Raw genomic sequence first — 20,262 nt, forward strand, 5'->3', positions numbered from 1 at the left:
CCACCTCCTCCCCCTCCCCTTCTTCCTCCCCCCCCCTTTCCTCCCCATCCTCCTCCTCCACGCTCCACAACTGGCACGGCATCCTCACCTGAGCCCAGGGCTCTGCTCCCCAAGCAGACCTGCCCCAGCCGTGCCTGGGGGCCGAGGGCCCAGTGGAGAGCTCCCCTGTGGGCACCCTGCACAGGGTGGGGAGCAGAAGACGGCTCACCTGCGACATGGGACGGCTGCGTGGGGTGGAAGGCCAGGCACATGACGGCGCTGGGCACCTCCACCACTGCTGAGGGCTGCTGGGGGTTCAGGCCTCGCCTGTCCAGGTTCCAGGCACACACGAAGGACTTCAGTGTGCTCCAGTCCCCGTCGTCCAACCTGCACAGGGACATGCCTGAGCCGGCTCTGCCCCGAGGCCAGGATCTCGCCCCTGCCCTGCTCCTAGCACCAGACCCGCCACCCACCCACCGCCCCCAGATCCGTACTGGGTGCTGTAGTGGCACAGGTTCCTCCATAGCACAGTGGCAGGACCTTCTCTAGAAAAGGGTTCCCCAGAACCAAGATGGGTCCACACGATAGCAGGGTTGGGGAACTGTGGCCCATCAGGAAATGGCTAACGGAGAAGAGGGGGCAAGGCCCAGGACTCACTGCCCTATGCTGGCAGGTGGGCACCAGGACTATGGGCTCTAAGCCCCTCCCTCTGCTGCTCTTTCCAGCCAACCTGGTGCCTAGGCAGCCTCGAGAATAAAAAGACGCCCAGAATGGCCAAGCTCCAGGCCAACCTTCACCACACAGACAGGGAGAAAGAGGCTTAAACCAGAATCTGAGGACCTCCCATTGCCCCACAGCCACCCCTGCTGCCACTCACCGGCCATAGGCACAGGCCACCACGGAGCCGGTGGTGTTCCAGGAGACACTGGTCACATGCAGACCCTGCCCCTGGGCTGGGGGGTAGCCCAGGGTGTGCAGACACATGACCTGCAAGAGACAAACCATCCCTAGCCCTGAGCCACAGAGCCACCCAATAGGCGGCCTTGTAGCCACCTAAAAAACACTACATGCAAGCTTGGACCTCCAAAGCCACCCAGGTCCACTGCCCGGTCCTGGAGGGAAATGTAGAGCTTTCATCCCAACACCACTACAAATAGGATACTTCCAGAAACCCAGAAGAAAGGATCTTACGAACCGAGACAGATGCCAGGTTCTGGCTCAGAGTAAGACCCTGTTCTGCACACAGTTTCAAAAGCTCTGGCTTCTGGAACTGCATGGTGCTGTATGTGCCACTAGACTATGCACCTGGAAATGGTTACAGTTTGGGGCGCCCGGGTGGCTCAGTCGGTTCAGCGTCCGACTTCAGCTCAGGTCATGATCGCGCGGTCCGTGAGTCTGAGCCCCACGTCGGGCTCTGGGCTGCCCCTCCCTGGCTTGCACTCTGTCTCTCTCTCAAAAACAAATAAACATTAAAGCAATTTTTTTAATGGTTACAATTTTATGAATATTCTACCACATTAAAAAAAAATTTTTTTTTAAACCTCTGGCAGCTTCCCTCTCAGCCCATAGCAGCCTGGCACACCAAATGAAAAGGCTGGCAGTGCTGGCCACTGTGAGCGATCAGCCCAAGGTTTCTGGGAGGGGATGTGCCACACAGATCAAAACGTCTGTGAAAAGCTGCATACTCCTTGACCTTATGGCTCCATATAAAGAAACTACCCGATGGAAAGAATCTAAAACGTGTAAAAAGCTGTATGGTGGGAACCCTCACACCCTGCTAGCAAGGACGGAGAACGGCAAGGCCACGGTGGGGAGACAGTCTGGTGGGTCTTCAAAAGCTAAAACATAGAGGCACCACACAACCCAGCAATTCTGCCCCTAGGTACACGCCCAAGAGAACTGAGCACACACGTTTATAGGGGCGCCCTGCTGGCTCTGTCCCTGGAGCATGCGACTCTGGATCTCAGGGTCGTGAGTTCAAGCTCCACGCTGGGCACAGAGATTGCTTAAAAATTTTTTAAAGAATGGGGCGCCTGGGTGGCGCAGTCGGTTAAGCGTCCGACTTCAGCCAGGTCACGATCTCGCAGTCCGTGAGTTCGAGCCCCGCGTCGGGCTCTGGGCTGATGGCTCAGAGCCTGGAGCCTGTTTCCGATTCTGTCTCCCTCTCTCTCTGCCCCTCCCCCGTTCATGCTCTGTCTCTCTCTGTCCCAAAAATAAATAAACGTTGAAAAAAAAATTTAAAAAAAATAATAATAAATAAATAAATAAATAAATAAATAAATTTTAAAGATTAAAAAAAAGCTGTCAAGTGTGGTAGGAGGTGGAGGGAACTCAAGAAAACCTTTTGGGGGGGGTGCCTGGGTGGCTCAGCCAGTTGGGCATCTGACTTCGGCTCAGGTGATAATCTTGCAATTTGTTGAGTTCGGACCCGCGCCAGGCTCTGTGCTGACAGATTGGAGCCTGGAGCCTGGAGCCTGCTTTGGATTCTGCATCTCCGTCTCTCTCTGCCCTTCCCCTACTCATGCTGTGTCTCTCTCCCTCTCTCTCTCAAGGATAAATAAACATCAGGAAAAATAAGAAAGAAAGAAAGAAAGAAAGAAAGAAAGAAAGAAAGAAAGAAAGAAAGAAAGAAAGAAAGAAAGAAAGAAAGAAAACGAACGAACAAGGAAGGAAGGAAGGAAGGAAACAAACCTTTGGGGTCTGATCACATTCGGTTTCTTGATCTGGGTTCTGGCTCCACAGAAATGTTTTACTTTGGAAAGCCACAGGCCTGGACACTTGTGGTTTGTGCACTTTTTTACGTCATGTTCAACTAAAGTGTACATCAGAAAGGCACCACAGACATTAAGTTATTTGTCACAACACCACGTATACCTGCAACCCACTGCTTATACCCAGTGCACTTTAAAATCTGAAGATAAACCTACAATGTGGGAGAAGCAGGGGGACAAGGGACTTCTCTACACCTTCACTGTGGCGGACACGTGTTGGCCAAGACTCAGAACGGCATGGCCATGCCTGGGTGGCTCAGTCAGTTAAGCGTCTGACTTCGGCTCAGGTCACGCCCTCACAGTTCGTGAGTTCGAGCCTCGCATCAGGATCTCTGCTGTCAGCACGGAGCCTGCTTCAGATCCTCTGCCTCCCTCTCTCTCTGCCCCTCCCTTCCTGCTTGTTTTCTCCTCCCCCCTCCTCAAATAAACATTAAAAAAAGAAAAAAGAAAAAAAAAGACTCAGACCGGCACAAAGGGTGAACTGCCTGCACAGAGAACACACCTGGATAAACTCGGCTCAAAAAAATAAAGTGTATGGATGAAACATTAGGTGGCGTTTTATTTTTATTTATTTTTATTTTTTCGAGAGAGAGCGTGTGCAAGCAAAATAGGGACAAAGGGAGAGGGAGAGAGAGAATCTCCAGCAGGCTCCACGCTCAGTGCAGAGCCTAATGTGGGGCTCAATCTCATGACCATGAGACCAACAGTCAGAAATCACTAGTCAGATGCTCAACCAACTGAGCCACCCAGGCTCCAATTAGGTGTTTCAAAAGGACACGTGTGAAGTCTCCGTAGCAACCTGACAACACAGAACAGGCTTTGCTCCCGACCAGAAAAGACCCCAAGACTGGCCACAGTGACTCACAGCTGTCAACACACGTGTGAAACAAGAGGCCGGAAACAACAGAACCAGGAGGTCGGCGGTTCCAATGGGAGACCCTGGGTGGTCTCTTCTTATCTCCGATTTCTAAGCTTTCCACAAGGTTGTCCCACTGATTTTAGAATTCTGACATTATGGTTTCTCGTTAAGAGCAGCATCCCAGCCCTTCCAGAGCTACTACAGCAGTGCCAAGGACAATGATGAAATGTCAAGGCCAACGCGTTGACAGAAGTAGAGAGAAAAACCCCAAGACAGTAATTCCATCATGAGGGAATCAACAAAGAACTGATGCAAAACAAGAAGTGGGAGGACAGACTCGCTGTCGATGTGATATAACAGCAAACTGCTAACACCCTCCTCTGCCCAATGCTCGCGCACCGCTAACATGTGGGGCTGTCCAGGGCCAGCTCACCAGGCTGCCACTCAAAGGGTGCAGACTGATCTCCCGCCTACCCTCCCATTTCTGGAGGATACCTCTCTAGAAGTGAAGCTGGGCGTCCACCCACAGGGGACTCAGATAAAGGACGACGTGTCCGTGCAGTGGGACCCAGTGTAGCCGCTGGGACGCCTACAGCACCTTTGTAGGAACTGACATGGAAAGCTCAAAGTGAGAAAGGTCATCAGGAAAACGTACAGTGCTTTCCACTTGTTTAAAATGTTCTCAGTGACAACACTAGTAATGATGCTTGTGTTAGTGTAACACAGAGAAGACTCTAAAGGCGTGTGGGCGTGGGAACAAGTGTCCCCTCCCACTGTCTACATGGTATATGTTCTGTATTTCTATACTGCCTGGACTTGTTATAATGAACATACATTGCTTCTGTAGTCAGAAAACAGATATTTTGGCACCTGGGTGGCTGAATCTGTTAATAAGGGTCCGAGTTCAGCTAAGGTCACGATCTCATGGCTTGTGAGTTCGAGCCCCGCATCAGGCTCTGTGCTGACAGCTCGGGGCCTTGAGCCTGCTTCGGATTCGGTCTCCATCTCTCTCTGTCCCTCTCCTGCTCATGGTCTGTCTCTCTCTCGCCCTCTCTCTCAAATATAAATAAACATTAAAAAAAATGTTTTAAAGGAAAAAAACGTATTTTTTAAAGGGGGAGAAAGTAACACACACTTGGACCAAGTTAATCCATAGAAATGTGGGAACGTGCTAATAATAAAGAACAAAAGCTTAACCTCTGTAAAATTGGGTGGTGGGGCGGTGGGGGCGGGGGGCACAAGCAATGGCAAGGAGAGACAACATGCTGGGCTCTTCCTCTTCCCTGAGCCCTTCTTGTGACCGGCTTATAAGGAGTCAGTGACTGCCCACTGAGGTGTGGCCTCGGCAACTGCATTTCAGAGTGAGTTTGAGGACTTCCCTCAAACTGATTTTCCCATGCCTTCCAGTGACTTGGTGGGAAGAGGGCAGAGGAGGGGGAGGGGCTAGAACAGGGCTATGACCTCTGAATACACAGTTACTCATCTGTTTCTACAGGAAGAAAGCACTGTATAAAAAAAAAAGTTTGGCTCAGAACTCCAAGGCTCCCCAGTCGAGGGCCCGCAGCCGTGAGCGAGCAGTCTGTCCACAGGGGAGGCTGAGGCCCAGCACGGAGCAAAAGCCAAGAGCCCCCCATTCATCTCAAAGCCTAGCCTGCCTGTGTGGCCGGACACCTAAGTGTACAGGGTCACCCTGAGCTGAGCCTCGGAGACACTGAAGTCACTAGAGCATGGCAGTGAAACCAGACAGACCAGGGCTCAAATCCCAGCCTGGCCCGTTACAGCTGAGTGACCATGGACAAGTCAGTTAGCCTCTCTGGGCCTTGTCTATAAAACAGAGATCATCCAAGTACCGCCTCATGCCGCTGTGCTGAGGAGTAAATGAGATGGCACAGAGAGCCCTCACCACATGGTGCCAGGGGAGACAGCCGAGCAGTGGACAAAGCCTGGTCCAGAGTCAGACTCCCCACGTTCAAGCCTTGCCTCTTCTGCTCACTAGCTCCATGTGATCCCAGAAAAATCGTTTCAACTCAGGAGCCTCCCCATCCCCACCTGTAAATGGAGGTAACCACAAACTACTTCTTGACAGCAGGGAAGGCTCGATGACTTACTCTCATAAAACTCAGCTCAGCACCTGGCAAAAAGTAAGACCTCCATGAACGCAGTTACTATTATTGCTATTAACAGCATCTGGCCTAAGAGGACTTCAAACGGGGGCGGGCGAGGCTCAAGCTGGGGCGGAGGAGGAGGGCGTCCCAGGCTGCAGTTCCCTACCGTTGGCTGCTGCTCTGTCCAGTTCACCTCGAAGCCGTCAAAAGCATGGCTCTGCCAGTTCTTATTCAGCTCTCGAATAACCATGGCCTCCACCCTCCGAAGAAAGGCTGCAAGCCTGGGGCTGTCGTGCTGGGCCACAGTCCGAGCACTGACCGGTGCAGGGACCTCGGTCTGCACCTCAGCATCCGCATGCTTCCGGGTCTGGACAGACGCTTCAGCAGTGGCAATGCTTGCCGTCTGGCAACTTTTCTGCAGAAAATCAAAACCCAGTGGTCACCGGTCAGCGGTCAGTGGTCACCAGTCAACCCAGGTCACTAGTGACCGCCTGCCTGGGCACTCTGTTCCCCCTACTAAACAGCACCCCTCCCGCGCTGCTGCTTACCCTCGGGCCAATGGGCCTCTGGTCATCCTGCCTGCCCCAGTCTGTCCCTTTGCTCTTGTAACTGGCCCATCTTTCAAAGGAGGAGCCCGATCTGTGCGCTATGGGTGAAGATGATCCCTCAACCCTCCTATGTGCACTGGGCCACAGTGGGTGGTTCAGGGGTGGTCAACATGATCCAGTAAGAGCCTGACCCAGGACTTTCAGTGACACTAGGACACCATTTGGAGGGGATGCTGGAGTGCCTTTTTGAAGATCCTGACAACAATAAGAATCCTGTAATATTACAGCCAGCAGTGGTCATCCCAACCAGCACAGGGAAGCATCGCAGACCTGGCCACCAGCATCTCCCTCCCTTCGCAGGCCCCTTCCAAGGTGCCCCCATGATCAAAGGAAGCAGGTGAGTCTGTGATGAGCTAGTTGGTAGAAAGAAGGCAGGCTTCTCCCCAGCTGCCTCTTTTCTCCACCGTGCCCTCTGTCTCCAATTCCTTGTCCCCTCTTTAGCTGGCCACAGGGATAGACATCAGATCAGGGAAGGAACTACCAGCCTCCCTTTCTTATGGACAGGACCCATCATTTATCAAATGAGGGGGCCTAGCAGATCGTCATCTGCAAGAGGCTCTGCTTACACAGCCCCTCACCAGGCACCTGAACGTGCAGGGCAACGGCGAGGCCCGGAACCCCTGTGCACCTCCCCCACCTGGCTCGGGCTTGGGAGGGCAGGGCTGTGCACTAGGCCGGTGCTAGTAAGCCTAAAGGAAGGGAGCGGGCCCCACACGGGGGCAGCTCTTCCTAGTACATGAAACACCTGTCCCCACGCTCCCCATCACATTCCACTAAGTTGTCTTTTCTTATCCACCTCCCATTAAATGGAGTTCCTCCGGCATCAGAACCCTGTCTGATCTCTATACCCACAGCACTTTGCACATATTTGGCACACGGCACAAGCCCATTTAGACAAGATATATGTACATATATTTTTATATATCTATCTCCACTACACTGTATTATGTTGTATACACACATAGACTATATGTATTACACATATAATATTTACATATATTTCCTTTACACCATACACACACACACACACACACACACACACACATTATTTACTGAGTGTCCACTTGCCAGGCACTGTCTGGGTACTATGGATACAGCAGAAAACAAAATGTGCAAAATCCCTGTGCCTGAGAAGCTTCCACAGGGGTTGGGGGTACACAAACAAGAAAATACCCACCAACTACCTATGGTGCCAAGTGCAGCAGATATGTGGGAGAGAAGGGAACAGCCAGGGAGGTCTCTGGGGAAATGGCACTTGAGCTGAGGTGTGAAGGACAAGGGGAGAGCTGCAGAGGAGGGCCCTGGACAGAGATGGGAGGGGGAGGCCAGAGCAAAACCTTACAGTAGAAAACGTTCCGTGCTCAGAGACTGGACAGCAGGTGGCGTGCCTGGCCACAGTGGGTAAGGAGGGTGGCCCGAGCACAAGGGCAAGGCCAGGAGGTGTCTGAGAGCCACAAGGTGTGGCCTGAGTGGGTTGTAAGCAGGGCCATGCCTTTTTGGCTGCTCAGGAAGAAGTGAGGAGCAGAGGACAGGTTTGACAACCAGTGGAATGTGATGGCAAATTCTGGGAAAAGAGAACATAGAAGCAGTTCTCCTGGGCCTCGTTTAGACCGAGATGCCTCCCATCCACATGGAGGTGTTGAGGATTCCTGAGAGCGGTTGCAAGGCGTGAGGCTCTGGAGAACATCCGACAGAGACATGACTTGAAACCACAGCACTGGAGGGGTCCACCAAGGGAGTGTACACACTGAGGAATTCGTGGGTGGGCATGAGGATCAGAAAGCATACAGGCTTGGGGTGCCTGGGTGGCTCAGTTGGTTAAACATCTGACTTCAGCTCAGGTCATGATCTCACGGTTCACGGGTTGGAGCCTCATGTCGGGCTCTGTGCTGACAGCTCAGAGCCTGGAGCCTGCTTCGGATTCTGTGTCTCCCTCGCTCTCTGCCCCTCCTCTGCTCGTGCTCTTACTCTCTGTCTCACAAAAATAAATAAAATTTAAAAAAAAAAAAAAAAAAGAAGAAGAAGAAGAAGAAGAAAGAAAAAGAAAAGAAAGTAAAGAAAGTATACAGCCTGAGCCAAAATTCTAAGAAACTGGGTGAAAATCAAACTTCCAGAAGCCACAATGATGGCGAGAGTGTTAGTTACTAAGTGCTAACTCAGGCACTGTCCCAAAAGTTTTACCCATATCTTATTCATCCTCACAACCACCCTATGAAGAAACTCCTATTTTTGCATTACTAACATGGACGCTAAGGCACAAAGAAGTAATTCACCCAAGACCACACGGCAAAGAGGTGATCACAGTAGGGCTTGAATTCAGGCAGTCTGACCTGTGACACGAAACTGTCCCTCAGCCATGGTGTTCTCACCCAGTCTAACATCCTGGACACTCATCACATCAGATAAACTCAGAAAAAGTTTCTAAAAGAATGTTACCCCAATGACTTAATCTAAGACAAAAATGTCCACAAGATAGCAAGCTGTTACCTTTCCATCTACTTCCATTAATATTTCTTTGCTGGGGCGCCTGGGTGGCTCAGTCGGTTGAGCGTCCAACTTCAGCTCAGGTCATGATCTCACAGTTTGTGGGTTCGAGCCCCGCGATGGGCTCTGTGCTGACAGCTCGGAGCCTGGAGCCTGCTTCTGATTCTGTGTCTCCCTCTCTCTCTCTGCCCCTCCCCCACTCGTGCTCTGTCTCTCAAAAATAAATAAACATTAAAATTTTTTCTTAAATATTTCTTTGCTGCTTGCTTATTCAGACAAAAGACAAATGTCAAAACACTAGGGAAAATTCACAGAGGAAAAAAAAACTTAAAACCAATGACACGCTGCACCCACAATTTTTTCTGTGAATTGGTAGGAAGCTACTATCATTATTCTCTTTTCACTCTGGGACAACTAAGTAGTTTCCATAGTTCAAGATCTGATTATCTGGCCCGACCCTGGTCCGTCCCGTACATCCCATCCCATCTGGGGATGAAGCCCCAAAGCCTCCAGAAGGGAAGGGCTTGCCCAAGGATACCCTGTGTAGACTGGTACCTTCTGTGCCAGGCAGTGTGTGGCTGGACTGAGGCTCCCATAACAAGCCCTCTGAGACATCAGAGAAGAAGTCAGGGAAGAATGAGATCCTTGCTTCCTGGGCCTCAGCAAGGTCAGGAAGAGGAGTGTTAAGGATGCTGGGCTCCCACACCTCAGAGGCAGAGGTACTACAGGAGGGACTGGGACCAGACTTTAATCACACTGGGAGGTGTGGCCAAGGGAAACAGAACAATTCCCAAACCAAGATCACCAGTCACCACGCTGTGGAGTCTGAAGTCCCAGTGACCTGCAGCAGAGAGGAAGGCAGTGAGATTCAGGGACCAGAACCCAGTGTGGGAGCCCAGCTCTCCTGCCCCCAGGAGAGTCTGCAGACACCCAGAATGTCAGGACTCCTACCCAAGCCACCAAATGTGTCCCAATACCAGGACTGTAGCTTCTGACTAGATGAGAAGTGGACGCGAACCTAGGCTGGGCCAATCAAGCTCTCTCAGGGAAATTCACAACAGAGACAGATTTAACAAGATGGCATATGCCTAGAACTGAAACCTGGAAACGATGGCCCCAACAATTAGCCAGGGCCACAACCAGGAGACAAGCAGAGACAGGCCTCGGGGGATACATGGTAACATCAGAGTTGAGAGGTGGGGGACCCCCAAAGTTTCCTAGATTCCTCAGGACCAGCTGCACCTTCAGAGGCCCAGGAGACATCCCGGCATCCTGAAGAGAAGTGCTTGACAGGAGCTGGTTTGGGCTGGTTTCTGTCACTTGCTATCAGAGTCCTACACTGACCCCTAGGAAGGCTCCCTGACTCCCAGGTCAATACCCCTCAACACCTCACTTCTGAAATAATAGGTCTCTAGCTGGCATCTAGGACTGGCCGATCAATTTCAGGAACACTGGTGATGACAGAGGAAACGGCCCCACTGGGTCAGGTGATCAGCCACCACCCCAGGCCCCGAGGGGTGTGCTGAGAGAATACCGGGCTCTGCCTTGCATTCAGGTTCAGACTGAGATTGACCAATGTCAGGTTAATTGTCCTCATGTGTGACTCAGTCATTCAGAAACCAGCCAGCCAGAAAATTGTATTCAGGGGGTATCACTATGAGGCATGAGTACTTCAAAGTCATGAGTAGAACAGTCACTTTCTTACTAAAAATATACATTCTAGGGGCACCTGGGTGGCTCAGTCGGTTAAGTGTCTGACTCTTGATTTCAGGTCAGGTGATGATCTCACAGTTTGTGGGATCAAGCCCCACATGAGGCTCCACTCTGACAGTATGGAGCCTGCTTGGGGCTCTCTCTCCCTCTCTTTCACCTCTCAAAATAAATAAACTTAAATAAGTAAATAAATAAATAAATACACACATACATATATACATACATACATAACATACATACATACACACATTCTAGGGGTGCCTGGCTGACAGTGCAGAGCCTGCTTAGGATTCTCTCTTTCCATCTCTCAAAATAAATAAATAAAACTCTTAAAAAGAAATACATTCTAGGGGCGCCAAACTGGCTCAGTCAGTAGAGCATGTGACTCTTGATCTTGGGGTCATGAGTTCAAGCCCCATGCTGGGTACAGAGATTATTTAATTTTATACATTCTAGATCTCCTCGACTCTACAATGTATTGTTTATAAAACATTCCAATTGTTTAATAATAGCTCTTCAGGGGAAAACTAGATTAAATACACAGGCCATCTGTGAAACACACCTATTTTTAAGATGTGTCCTATGACTGAGGAACATCGCCATCCAGAGAGAATGCGTCTTTGAAGGTCTCAGATGATGTGCAAAGGGAAGCCAAGCCCCCATCAGTCCCTTGGGTACTAACCACTACCAGCAAATAGAAGCGGCACACAGCATCTCATTTCATCAACCAGCCTGGGCCAGCACGTCTGACTCGAGTGCAAAAGGACCTCAAAGACATTCTAGACCTGACTTCTCAACGGGCAGGCCCCAGAATCCCTCAGAAGCTTGCTAAAACACAAGCTGCCACCTCCAGCAGGGGGGCCGAGAGTGTGCTTTGTGAACAAGCCCCCGGATGATGCTGAGGCTGCAGGTGCAGAGGGCTGTTACTCAGACCCCACCTGTGGGTCTCACCCATCTGTATGCTTCCCAGGGCCACAGCCCAGGGTCCATCGCCTCTTGCCCCCACCCCACCCCCACAGCGCAGACCATGCTCTCACACACCCCCCACTTCTACCTCTGTCACTCTGGGAGCTGAAGCTTCACCTGGGGTGGGGTGAGATATGGTTCATCCCGGAGGCTGAGGGATGCCATTAAGCCCACCTGAAGGACGCTGCTGGGCAGGTGGGGTGCGTGTGGCCTGTCGCTATCACCTTGCCACATCCAGCGGGCCCACTTCTGATCCTCCTCCCCAGAATTTCCCTTGTCCTCAGGTGGCCGTCACCCCCAAGGCCTCCCCCCCTTCCACCCCCTTCCCCATCAAGTCCTGCACACACACCTGATGAGAACACAGGTGTGATGGGAGCAGAGAGGACTCCGGCCTGAGCCAGCGTCTCTGGGCCCACAATGCAAACCCCATGAGCGAGCACCACAATTTGACCCAGGTGTGAGGCACAATTCACAGCTAATGAGCAGACAAGGTGAGACAGGAATGTCTTAGATGCGAAGTTGAGCTGAGTGGGTTTCCTTTTTTTTTTTAATTTATTTACTTTTGAGAGAGACAGAGACACACAGTGTGAGTAGGGGAGGGACAGAGCAAGAGGGAGACAGAGAATCAGAAGCAGGCTCCAGGCTCTGAGCCGTCAGCACAGAGCCCGATGCGGGGCTCGAACTCATGAACCGTGGGATCGTGACCTGAGCCGAAGTTGGACGCTTAACCGATTGAGCCCCCCCAGGCGCCTCCAGCTGAGTGGGTTTCGTGGTGGGATGCAGGGACAACTGTCTCACCAGAGGCCTCTGAGAACGCAGAGTAACGGAACAATCTCCGGTTCATGTGAACTTGCCTCTTAGTATATCGGGGCAACAAACAGCTACTCAGAGAAGAGCGTGGAGCCAAGAGCCAACCAAGAGGACAATCGCAGACGTTTCCATGGAAGTTGGGAGATGCGTTAGGCTACACAACCTTGGAGCTGCAATTACTGCCGACTACCTTGGTGTCGTCTTGGTCTTTCAGTGTGCTCTCATGCCCCTTGAAAAAAAAATCTAGTATGGAGACTGTGTAGCAAACCCAAAGGTAGGGAACCACGGATTTAATTCTCCTTGAAAATTTGTAACGGGCCAGACCCAGGTTCAAAACAAACGCCCTCCAGCAGGGGGTGACATTGGCTACAGAAGCCACCAAGGCGAAGAGGCAGCCTGGAAACAAGGAAGAGCCGGTGGGCAGGCAGCTAGTTGAACTCCAAGCAGGGGAGGAGAGTCGCAGCCTATGTGGGATGTCAGCACACAAGAAGATTATTCAACCCAGTATTTCCTGGGTGCCTCCAGGAGGTGCAAAAGTACACAAGACCCACTCCCTGCCCTCTGGGAGCTCACAGTCCCAGGGACACAGACCTGAATGTCAAAATGCATTCCATGGATGGAAAAGTTCCAGAACCAGATAGTGGTGATGGTTCCACATTGTGAATGTACTTGACACACTCAATTGTACACTTAAAAATTGGGAAATTTCTGGGGCGCCTGGGTGGCTTGGTTGGTTGGGCGTCCGACTTCGGCTCAGGTCATGGTCTCACGGCATGTGAGTTCGAGCCCCGCATCGGGCTCTGTGCTGACAGCTCAGAGCCTGGAGCCTGTTTCAGATTCTGTGTCTCCCTCTCTCTGACCCTCCCCTGTTCATGCTCTGTCTCTCCCTGTCTCAAAAATAAATAAACGTTAAAAAAAAAAAAAAGGGAAATTTCTATTATATGTACCTTTTTTTAAAAAGTTTTTTATGTTTATGTGTTTCTGAGACAGAGAAAGACAGAGCATGAGTGGGGGAGGGGCAGAGAGCGAGGGAGACACAGAATCGGAAGCAGACTCCAGGCCCTGAGTCGTGGGCACAGAGCCGAATGCGGGGCTGGAACCCACAAACCACAAGATCATGACCTGAGCCGAAGTCGGACGCTCAACTGACTGAGCCACCCAGGCTCCCCACCTTTTTTTAATTTTTTTTTAACAAACTTTTTTTTTTTAATGTTTTTTTAAATTTATTTTTGATACAGAGAAAGAGTGTGAGCAGGGGAGGGTCAGAGAGACGGGGAGACACAGAGTCCGAAGCAGGCTCCAGGCTCTGGACACAGCCGGACGCGGGGCTCAAACCCACCAACCGCAAGATCATGACCCGAGCCAAAGTCAGACGCTCAACTGACTGAGCCAGCCAGGTGCCCCTCTATTATATGTATCTTTTTTTAAAAATTTTTTTTATGTTTATTTATTTCTGAGACAGAGAGAGACAGAGCACGAGCAGGGGAGGGTCAGAGAGAGAGGGAGACGCAGAATCCGAAGCAGGCTCCAGGCCCCGAGCCATCAGCACAGAGCCCGACACGGGGCTCGAACTCACAGCCTGTGAGATCATGACCCAAGCCGGAGTCGATTGCTCAACCAATTGAGCCAGCTGGGTGTCCCTCTGTTATATGTATCTTTCCACAATTTTTTTTTAAGTAATCCCTACACCCAACATGGAGCTCAAACTCACGACCCCGAGATCAAAAGTCACATGCTCTACCCACTGAGCCAGTCAGGCTCTCCACAATTTTTAAAAAATGAAAAAAAAACACAGCCCACATTTTCCTAGGATCAGCAATGGGCTGGCTTCAGAAAGGTAATACTGCTGCTGGAAAGGAGGATGCATTCAATTGGTGGTCTCAAATTTTGCTACCTATCAGAACGACCTGGGGAGCTTTAATAAAACCAGATTCTCAAGTCACAACACATACCAACTTAGCCAGAACCGCTGGGAGCCAGACATCCATATTTTTCAGGAGTCTCCAGGACATTCCAGTGTCAACCATCTGGTTTGAGATTAGGCACCCTCTATCTCAGGCAGCTGGACTGGTCCCTGACACTCGTCTGCCATCCGAGCAGCCCTAGGCTTTCAAACTGTTTTCTTATCCACAATCTCATTTAACCCCTCACAAGAGGGTGCCTGGGTGGCTCAGGTTCCGTTGGTTGATCCATCCATCCCCTCAGGAAGTATTCTACCAAGGACCCATTTTGCAGAAGAAGAGATCATGTGACTGGCCCAAAGCCCTAAAGAGGGTGTGCACCCCGGTCTTGAACCAAAGTCCAGGACCCTATCCCTCTGTAAACAGATTGGAATATGACAAGAAAAGCCAGGTCAGGCCAAAGACCATTAATATTAAAAAAAAAAAGGGGGGGGGGGCACCTAGCTGGCTCAGTTGGTAGAGCATGAGGCTCCTGATCGTGGGGTCATGAGTTCAAGCTCCATGTTGGGTGTAAAGATTACTTTAAAAATAAAATCTGAGGGGCTCCTGGGTAGCTCAGTGGTTAGGCGTCTGACTTCAGCTCCGGTCACGGTCTCGCAGTCCGTGAGTTCGAGCCCTGCGTTGGGCTCTGGGCTGATGGCTCAGAGCCTGGAGCCTGCTTCTGATTCTGTGTCTCCCTCTCTCTCTGCTCCTCCCCCGTTCATGCTCTGTCTCTCTCTGTCTCAAAAATAAATTTTAAAAAAAGTTAAAAAAATAAAAAATAAAAATAAAATCTGAAAAAAATAAAAAACTAAAAAAATTAAAAAAGAAAAAAATCCATCAATGGAACATGGAGGTACATTACAATACTGCACCACTACATGGGCCAAAAACCACTGTCCAACTTTTCCAAAAAAACTTTTTAAGAAATTAAGAAACTATATTTAAAAATTAGCTAAAACACTCATCACAGGACTTACTGATAAGAAAAAAAAAATGTAAACTGCCTAACAACTCATCAAAAGAGACTGGTTAAATAAAACGAAGTTACAAAAAAAAAATTTTTTTTAACATGGACATTTGTTCAGGATGTATTAAGTGAAAAAACTGGGTCTATGAAATGTTGTGCACAGTGTGATTCCGTTTTTATTTTTAAAATGGGGCAGGGGCGCCTGGGTGGCTCAGTCTGTTCAGTATCCGACATCAGGTCATGACCTCGTGGTCCAGGGGTTCCAGCCCCGCATCCGGCTCTGTGCTGACAGCTCGGAGCCTGGAGCCTGCTTCGGATTCTGTGTCTCCCTGTCTCTCTGCCCCTCCCCTGCTCACGCTCTGTCTCTCTCAAAAATAAATAAACATTTATTTCAACGTTAATTTATTTTTGGGACAGAGAGAGACAGAGCATGAACGGGGGAGGGGCAGAGAGAGGGAGACACAGAATCAGAAACAGGCTCCAGGCTCTGAGCCATCAGCCCAGAGCCTGACGCGGGGCTCGAACTCACGGACCGCGAGATCGTGACCTGAAGTCGGACGCTCAACCGACTGCGCCACCCAGGCGCCCCAAAAATAAATAAACATTTAAAGAAATTTTTTTAAATGGGGCCAAACAGACTAAGCACGTACAAGTCGAATGGCTGGGGAATGGGGTGATTTTTATTTCCACTTTTTTTTTTTTTTTTTTTTTGCATATCCAGATTTTTTCTCAATTTTGGACACACAACTTTTATAAAGAGAAAAAAACTGTTTTGGAAAAAGCCGTTTACCTTCTTCTGACCCTTGCAAAATTCTTACAACTTAACGAAAAAATCTGCTTCAGCAAGACAGGGGATGTTAGTTCAAGGGAACCACCCTCACAGATGAGAGCTTACACCTCCAGTGTTAGAATTAGTTCTTAGAACCTTACAGCTTAAAGCTATAGTTACAAGAAAATGAACCTGCCTCAATTTCATTCTCTGTAAGGGGAAAAAAAAAAAAAAAAAAAGACAGATTCAGCAGTTCCCAGCCTAAAGTCTTCTAAAACCTGAATCTTCAGCAAGCAAGAGCCGTGTGATAAGGATGGAGATCAACTAAAATACCCACCTCGCTTTTCACCAGAACCATTTCTGTGCAGCCTGGTTAAGTGGGGAGTGCTTTCCAGGTAGATCAAATCCAGGCTCGAGAGGCAAGAAACCGGTCTTCCAGAGTTAGACTTCATTGGGAAACTCCCCAGTGTCCGGGAGGACCTAAGGTCTGCTGATAGGGTCACTCACGCAGCAAGCTAAGCCTCCGTTCCCTCTTCTGGTAAATGTGCGGCACCCTACAACGCCCCCCCCCCCCATACCCATTTTCACCGAGGGGACGCCAACATCCCTACAATGGTCTGCAAGGCACTACCTGACCCTCTCTGACCTCAACTGGGACCACTCCCCCTTCTCTCATTCCTCGCCAGCTCTGCCACCTCCTCAAAACACAAGATCTGCTCCGACACCAACCCCAGGGCCTTTGCACTTGCAGTTTGCGCTGTCTGGCGGTTCTACCTCAGGTATCCACTTGGCTCACTCACTCCTCCCGGTCTTTGCTCAACCGTCGCCTTCTCGGTGAGGACCACCCACCCTCTCACTCTCCAAACCAGTCCTTCTGATCCCGCACCCTTCTTTCACTTTTGTCCATGATGGCGCTACTCGCCCTCTGACACACGACAAAATTTAATTGCGTAAGTCGCCTATGGTCGCTGCCCTGCAAACGGCCCCAGGTCAGCTCCAGGAGGAACTTCATTCACGGACGGGTCCCCAGCGCCAGAACGGCTCCTGGCACACAGCAGGCCCCCAAAGTCCGCACAAAGACCCCTCCGGAGAAGACCTGGCACCCGGGAGCCCTGCCTCCTCTAAAAAGCCTCGTTTTGTGTGCTTTTCATTAAACCACTGGAAAACCGGCGTGTCTCGACCTTAAATGCGCTTCCTTCTTCTTTTTAAAGGAAAGTTAGTTTGAAACGCCTGAAAACTGCGGTTCACACAAAAATCCTTCAAACCATGGGGTCTTCAGATGTTTCTAAGGAAAACCCCTTTTGTTGTTGGGCCTGGGGGGAGACTGGCACGGGAATGCCACAAGGGCGGGCCTCCGTGGGTTAAAATACAAAAATAAAACGGGGGGACCCCAGAACCTGGCCCGGAGGCCGCGCGCGGACGGACCCTCGCCCTCCCTCCCGCGTCGCCGCGAGTCGGGCCCGCGCCCTCACCGTCTCCCGGCGGATGCCCTGGACGCCCCTCCACTGAGAGGGCACAGACGCCACGCCCAGGGTCTCGTCCTGCAGCGGCCCCGGCCGCCCCGGCCCCCCGGCGCTCGCAGCCCCGCCTGTCGCCAGCGCCTCAGCTCCCGCGCTTCCCGCCCGGCGGAACAGCGCGGGCTGCGCGCGGGTTGCCATGGAGATAGCGCCGCCCTGTCGCGCCTGCGCACTGCGACATGACCTTCGCCCCTGCGCCTCCAGAGCGGAAGCCTGGGGAGGTGAGGCTATAGGCACCATTTTTTAATGGGTCAGACGGCCACCTCCGAGACCTGAGAGAACGAGATAAATTATTCTTTTTGGCCAGTGTGTGACAAACCCGGCCAGTTTTGGATACTCCATCCCCAGGAGGGGCACGTCTGAGCATGTGCGGGTACCCCTGGCCCGGGAGGAAAGTGCGGAAGTGGGGCACCGTGCCAGGCTCAAAGATGGCGCAGAGCGGCCGGGCGCAGAGGCGAAGACTGGAGGCTGCGACCAGAGTGCGCTGATGAGTTGTGGGGCCTGGGAGTGCCCAGCGGAAAAGTTGGGCGCTCCCAGCAGATCCCGCTCCAGATTGCGGCCACTTCGAGGCCTGGTGCTCACTCTCTGCTCTGTAGTTTCTGCCTCGATAGAATGGTGATTTAAAATATCCATATGCGGATCGGCAGTTTGGTTGGATCATGGGAAGGCCCAAATGAGGTCGAATACAGAAGACTGCTTGTTACATCGAAACTAAAGACCCAAGTAACTACCAGTTATTGGGTGTGTGTCGTGCGTCGGTCGGGCAGAGCCCAGAGATTTATGTATATTGAACTTATTCAATGCTCAAAACAACTCTATGAAGAAGCAACTGCTCTAAGTCCCATGAGGGTGCCAGTGGTTTGAGAAGTAACTGCGCCGCTCATCCAATAAAGCCCACAACACGTTTGCACAAGCCCCCGCAGGTTGCTGCTTGGCCACAAAGCCCGCTTCTGGGCTTCTTGGCGGGTATCCTCCCGCCAGGTCCTCTGCGCTGCCTTCTTTCTATCCCTGAACTCTTCAGGGATGCACCAACTCTGCACCCCCCTCACACAACTGAGTCCTCATTTAGGACCCTGTTCCAGCCAAGGCCATAAAGACTGATTAGATTAACAGCACTGGGGGCGGGGGGCGGGGATGGAATGCAATAGAAATTTCTTCCAAAAAGAACCAGACAAAATTCTCCTCGTGAGGCCCTCTTAACGCTAAAGAATGTACACATGTCACCAAAGATTCCAAAAACCACGCTCAAAAAGAAGCTCAAGGCTGTGGGAGTCAAGAGGCCTAGATTTGAACACTGTTTGAATAGTGCTGTGTCCTCTTTAGTAGACTTGGTAATTCTCTGGGCCTCGGTTTCCCAGCTGTAAAATGAGGCTAGTAAGACTGGACGTGCTTTACCTGACCAAGGAAAATATTTCAGGAAGAGAAGAGTGGTCCACAGTATTAAATTCCCCAAACAGGTCAATGAGGATAAGGCCAGAAAATAGATCAGCCACTGAAACTGGCGTTCTGAATGATATCTGATGACCTTAGTGAGAACAATTTCAGTGGAATACGGGGAACAAAAGTCAGCCTGCAGAGGGTTTAAGAATGAAAGAAGGAAGTAGAGAAAGTAATGGACATTATTGACCAGCTAAACACAGGAAGTGGGTACGAGTATAAATTGGTAAAATCTAATTGGAGGGTAATTTGACCTTAAAGTCTCCTCTTTAATCTAGAAATCTTACTTGCGGGAATTTTTCCTGTGTCAACAATTACAGGTCTGCACAGATGTTGAGCCCCAAGGATATTCAACAACACATCATTTATAATAATATTACCATGATAATAGTAGGATCCTGCGGTCAACCTAAATTTCCAAGCAAAGTCATGCCATACAACAGGTGTTCACTAAATATCTGAGAAAGAATGTATAGTAGGCCTTTAACGGCGTATTTCTGACACACGGTATAGAATCTCAGGTGGCCATTAGTGTCATTATAGACGTTTAAAAGTGGCAAAATGTGTAGCACATTAAAGTTTCTATAAAATGCAATTTACAGATAATGTATCCTGTTTCTATAACAATGTCTATTTCTAATAAAATCTAGGGGGGGCGCCTGGGTGGCGCAGTCGGTTGAGCGTCCGACTTCAGCCAGGTCACGATCTCGCGGTCCGTGAGTTCGAGCCCCGCGTCGGGCTCTGGGCTGATGGCTCGGAGCCTGGAGCCTGTTTCCGATTCTGTGTCTCCCTCTCTCTCTGCCCCTCCCCCGTTCATGCTCTGTCTCTCTCTGTCCCAAAAATAAATAAAAAACGTTGAAAAAAAATTTTTTTTAAATTTTTAAAAAATCTAGGAATATAGATCTAAATATTGATCGCAGTTGCCTCTGGGTAATTTAAATTTCATTTTTTTTCTCTTTGGGGCATTCAAATTTTATGTGGCCTATTTGGGGACAAAGAGAAGGGCAGTTGGGCAGCAAGTGGCCCTGTGGTGTCTGTCCAGTCCTCATTTCTCTCACCCTGAAGCAGCAGGCTCTCTAGCCCATCCTCTGTTACCCTGACAGCAACTCAAACTCCTCTGCCCAGCCTCTGGGACGCCCCTCCCTGCTCTCTTAACCTTCAGTCCTCCCTGGAAGTGTTACTTGCTAAAGGGACCAGATCCCAAACCCCTGTTATTGGCTCCCAGGGGACTAAATTTCTCTCCTCTGGAGCACTCCTCAAACTTGTAAGTAAGTGACAAGGTACTAATGCCTGTCTTTGCCCCAGTGGGGCTTGGCAAGCCTCACCACCATAGA

General features: G+C 50.5%; 1 protein-coding gene across 5 annotated transcripts in view; it reads right to left on the reverse strand.

Moving 5' to 3' along the window:
- Nucleotides 1-17,647, reverse strand: part of DYNC2I2 (dynein 2 intermediate chain 2) — a 20,485-nt gene extending 2,838 nt beyond the window's left edge. For 4 of the 5 annotated variants that reach the window (XM_040482546.1, XM_040482543.1, XM_040482547.1 and 1 more), the window contains exons 1-5: nucleotides 17,447-17,647; nucleotides 14,248-14,322; nucleotides 5,881-6,129; nucleotides 857-966; nucleotides 209-366 (exon numbers count right to left, since the gene is read on the reverse strand). In XM_040482546.1, the coding sequence (XP_040338480.1) occupies nucleotides 209-366; nucleotides 857-966; nucleotides 5,881-6,129; nucleotides 14,248-14,322; nucleotides 17,447-17,632 (778 nt within the window). In that variant the 5' untranslated portion in view covers nucleotides 17,633-17,647. The remainder of the gene's footprint in view (nucleotides 1-208; nucleotides 367-856; nucleotides 967-5,880; nucleotides 6,130-14,247; nucleotides 14,323-17,446) is intronic. The other variant, XM_040482544.1, reaches the window with a different exon arrangement.
- Nucleotides 17,648-20,262: the final 2,615 nt, after the last annotated feature.

Source organism: Herpailurus yagouaroundi, unplaced genomic scaffold (genome assembly GCF_014898765.1).
Source record: "Herpailurus yagouaroundi ecotype Mexico unplaced genomic scaffold, PumYag 160, whole genome shotgun sequence".
NCBI classification, from domain to species: domain Eukaryota; kingdom Metazoa; phylum Chordata; class Mammalia; order Carnivora; family Felidae; genus Herpailurus; species Herpailurus yagouaroundi.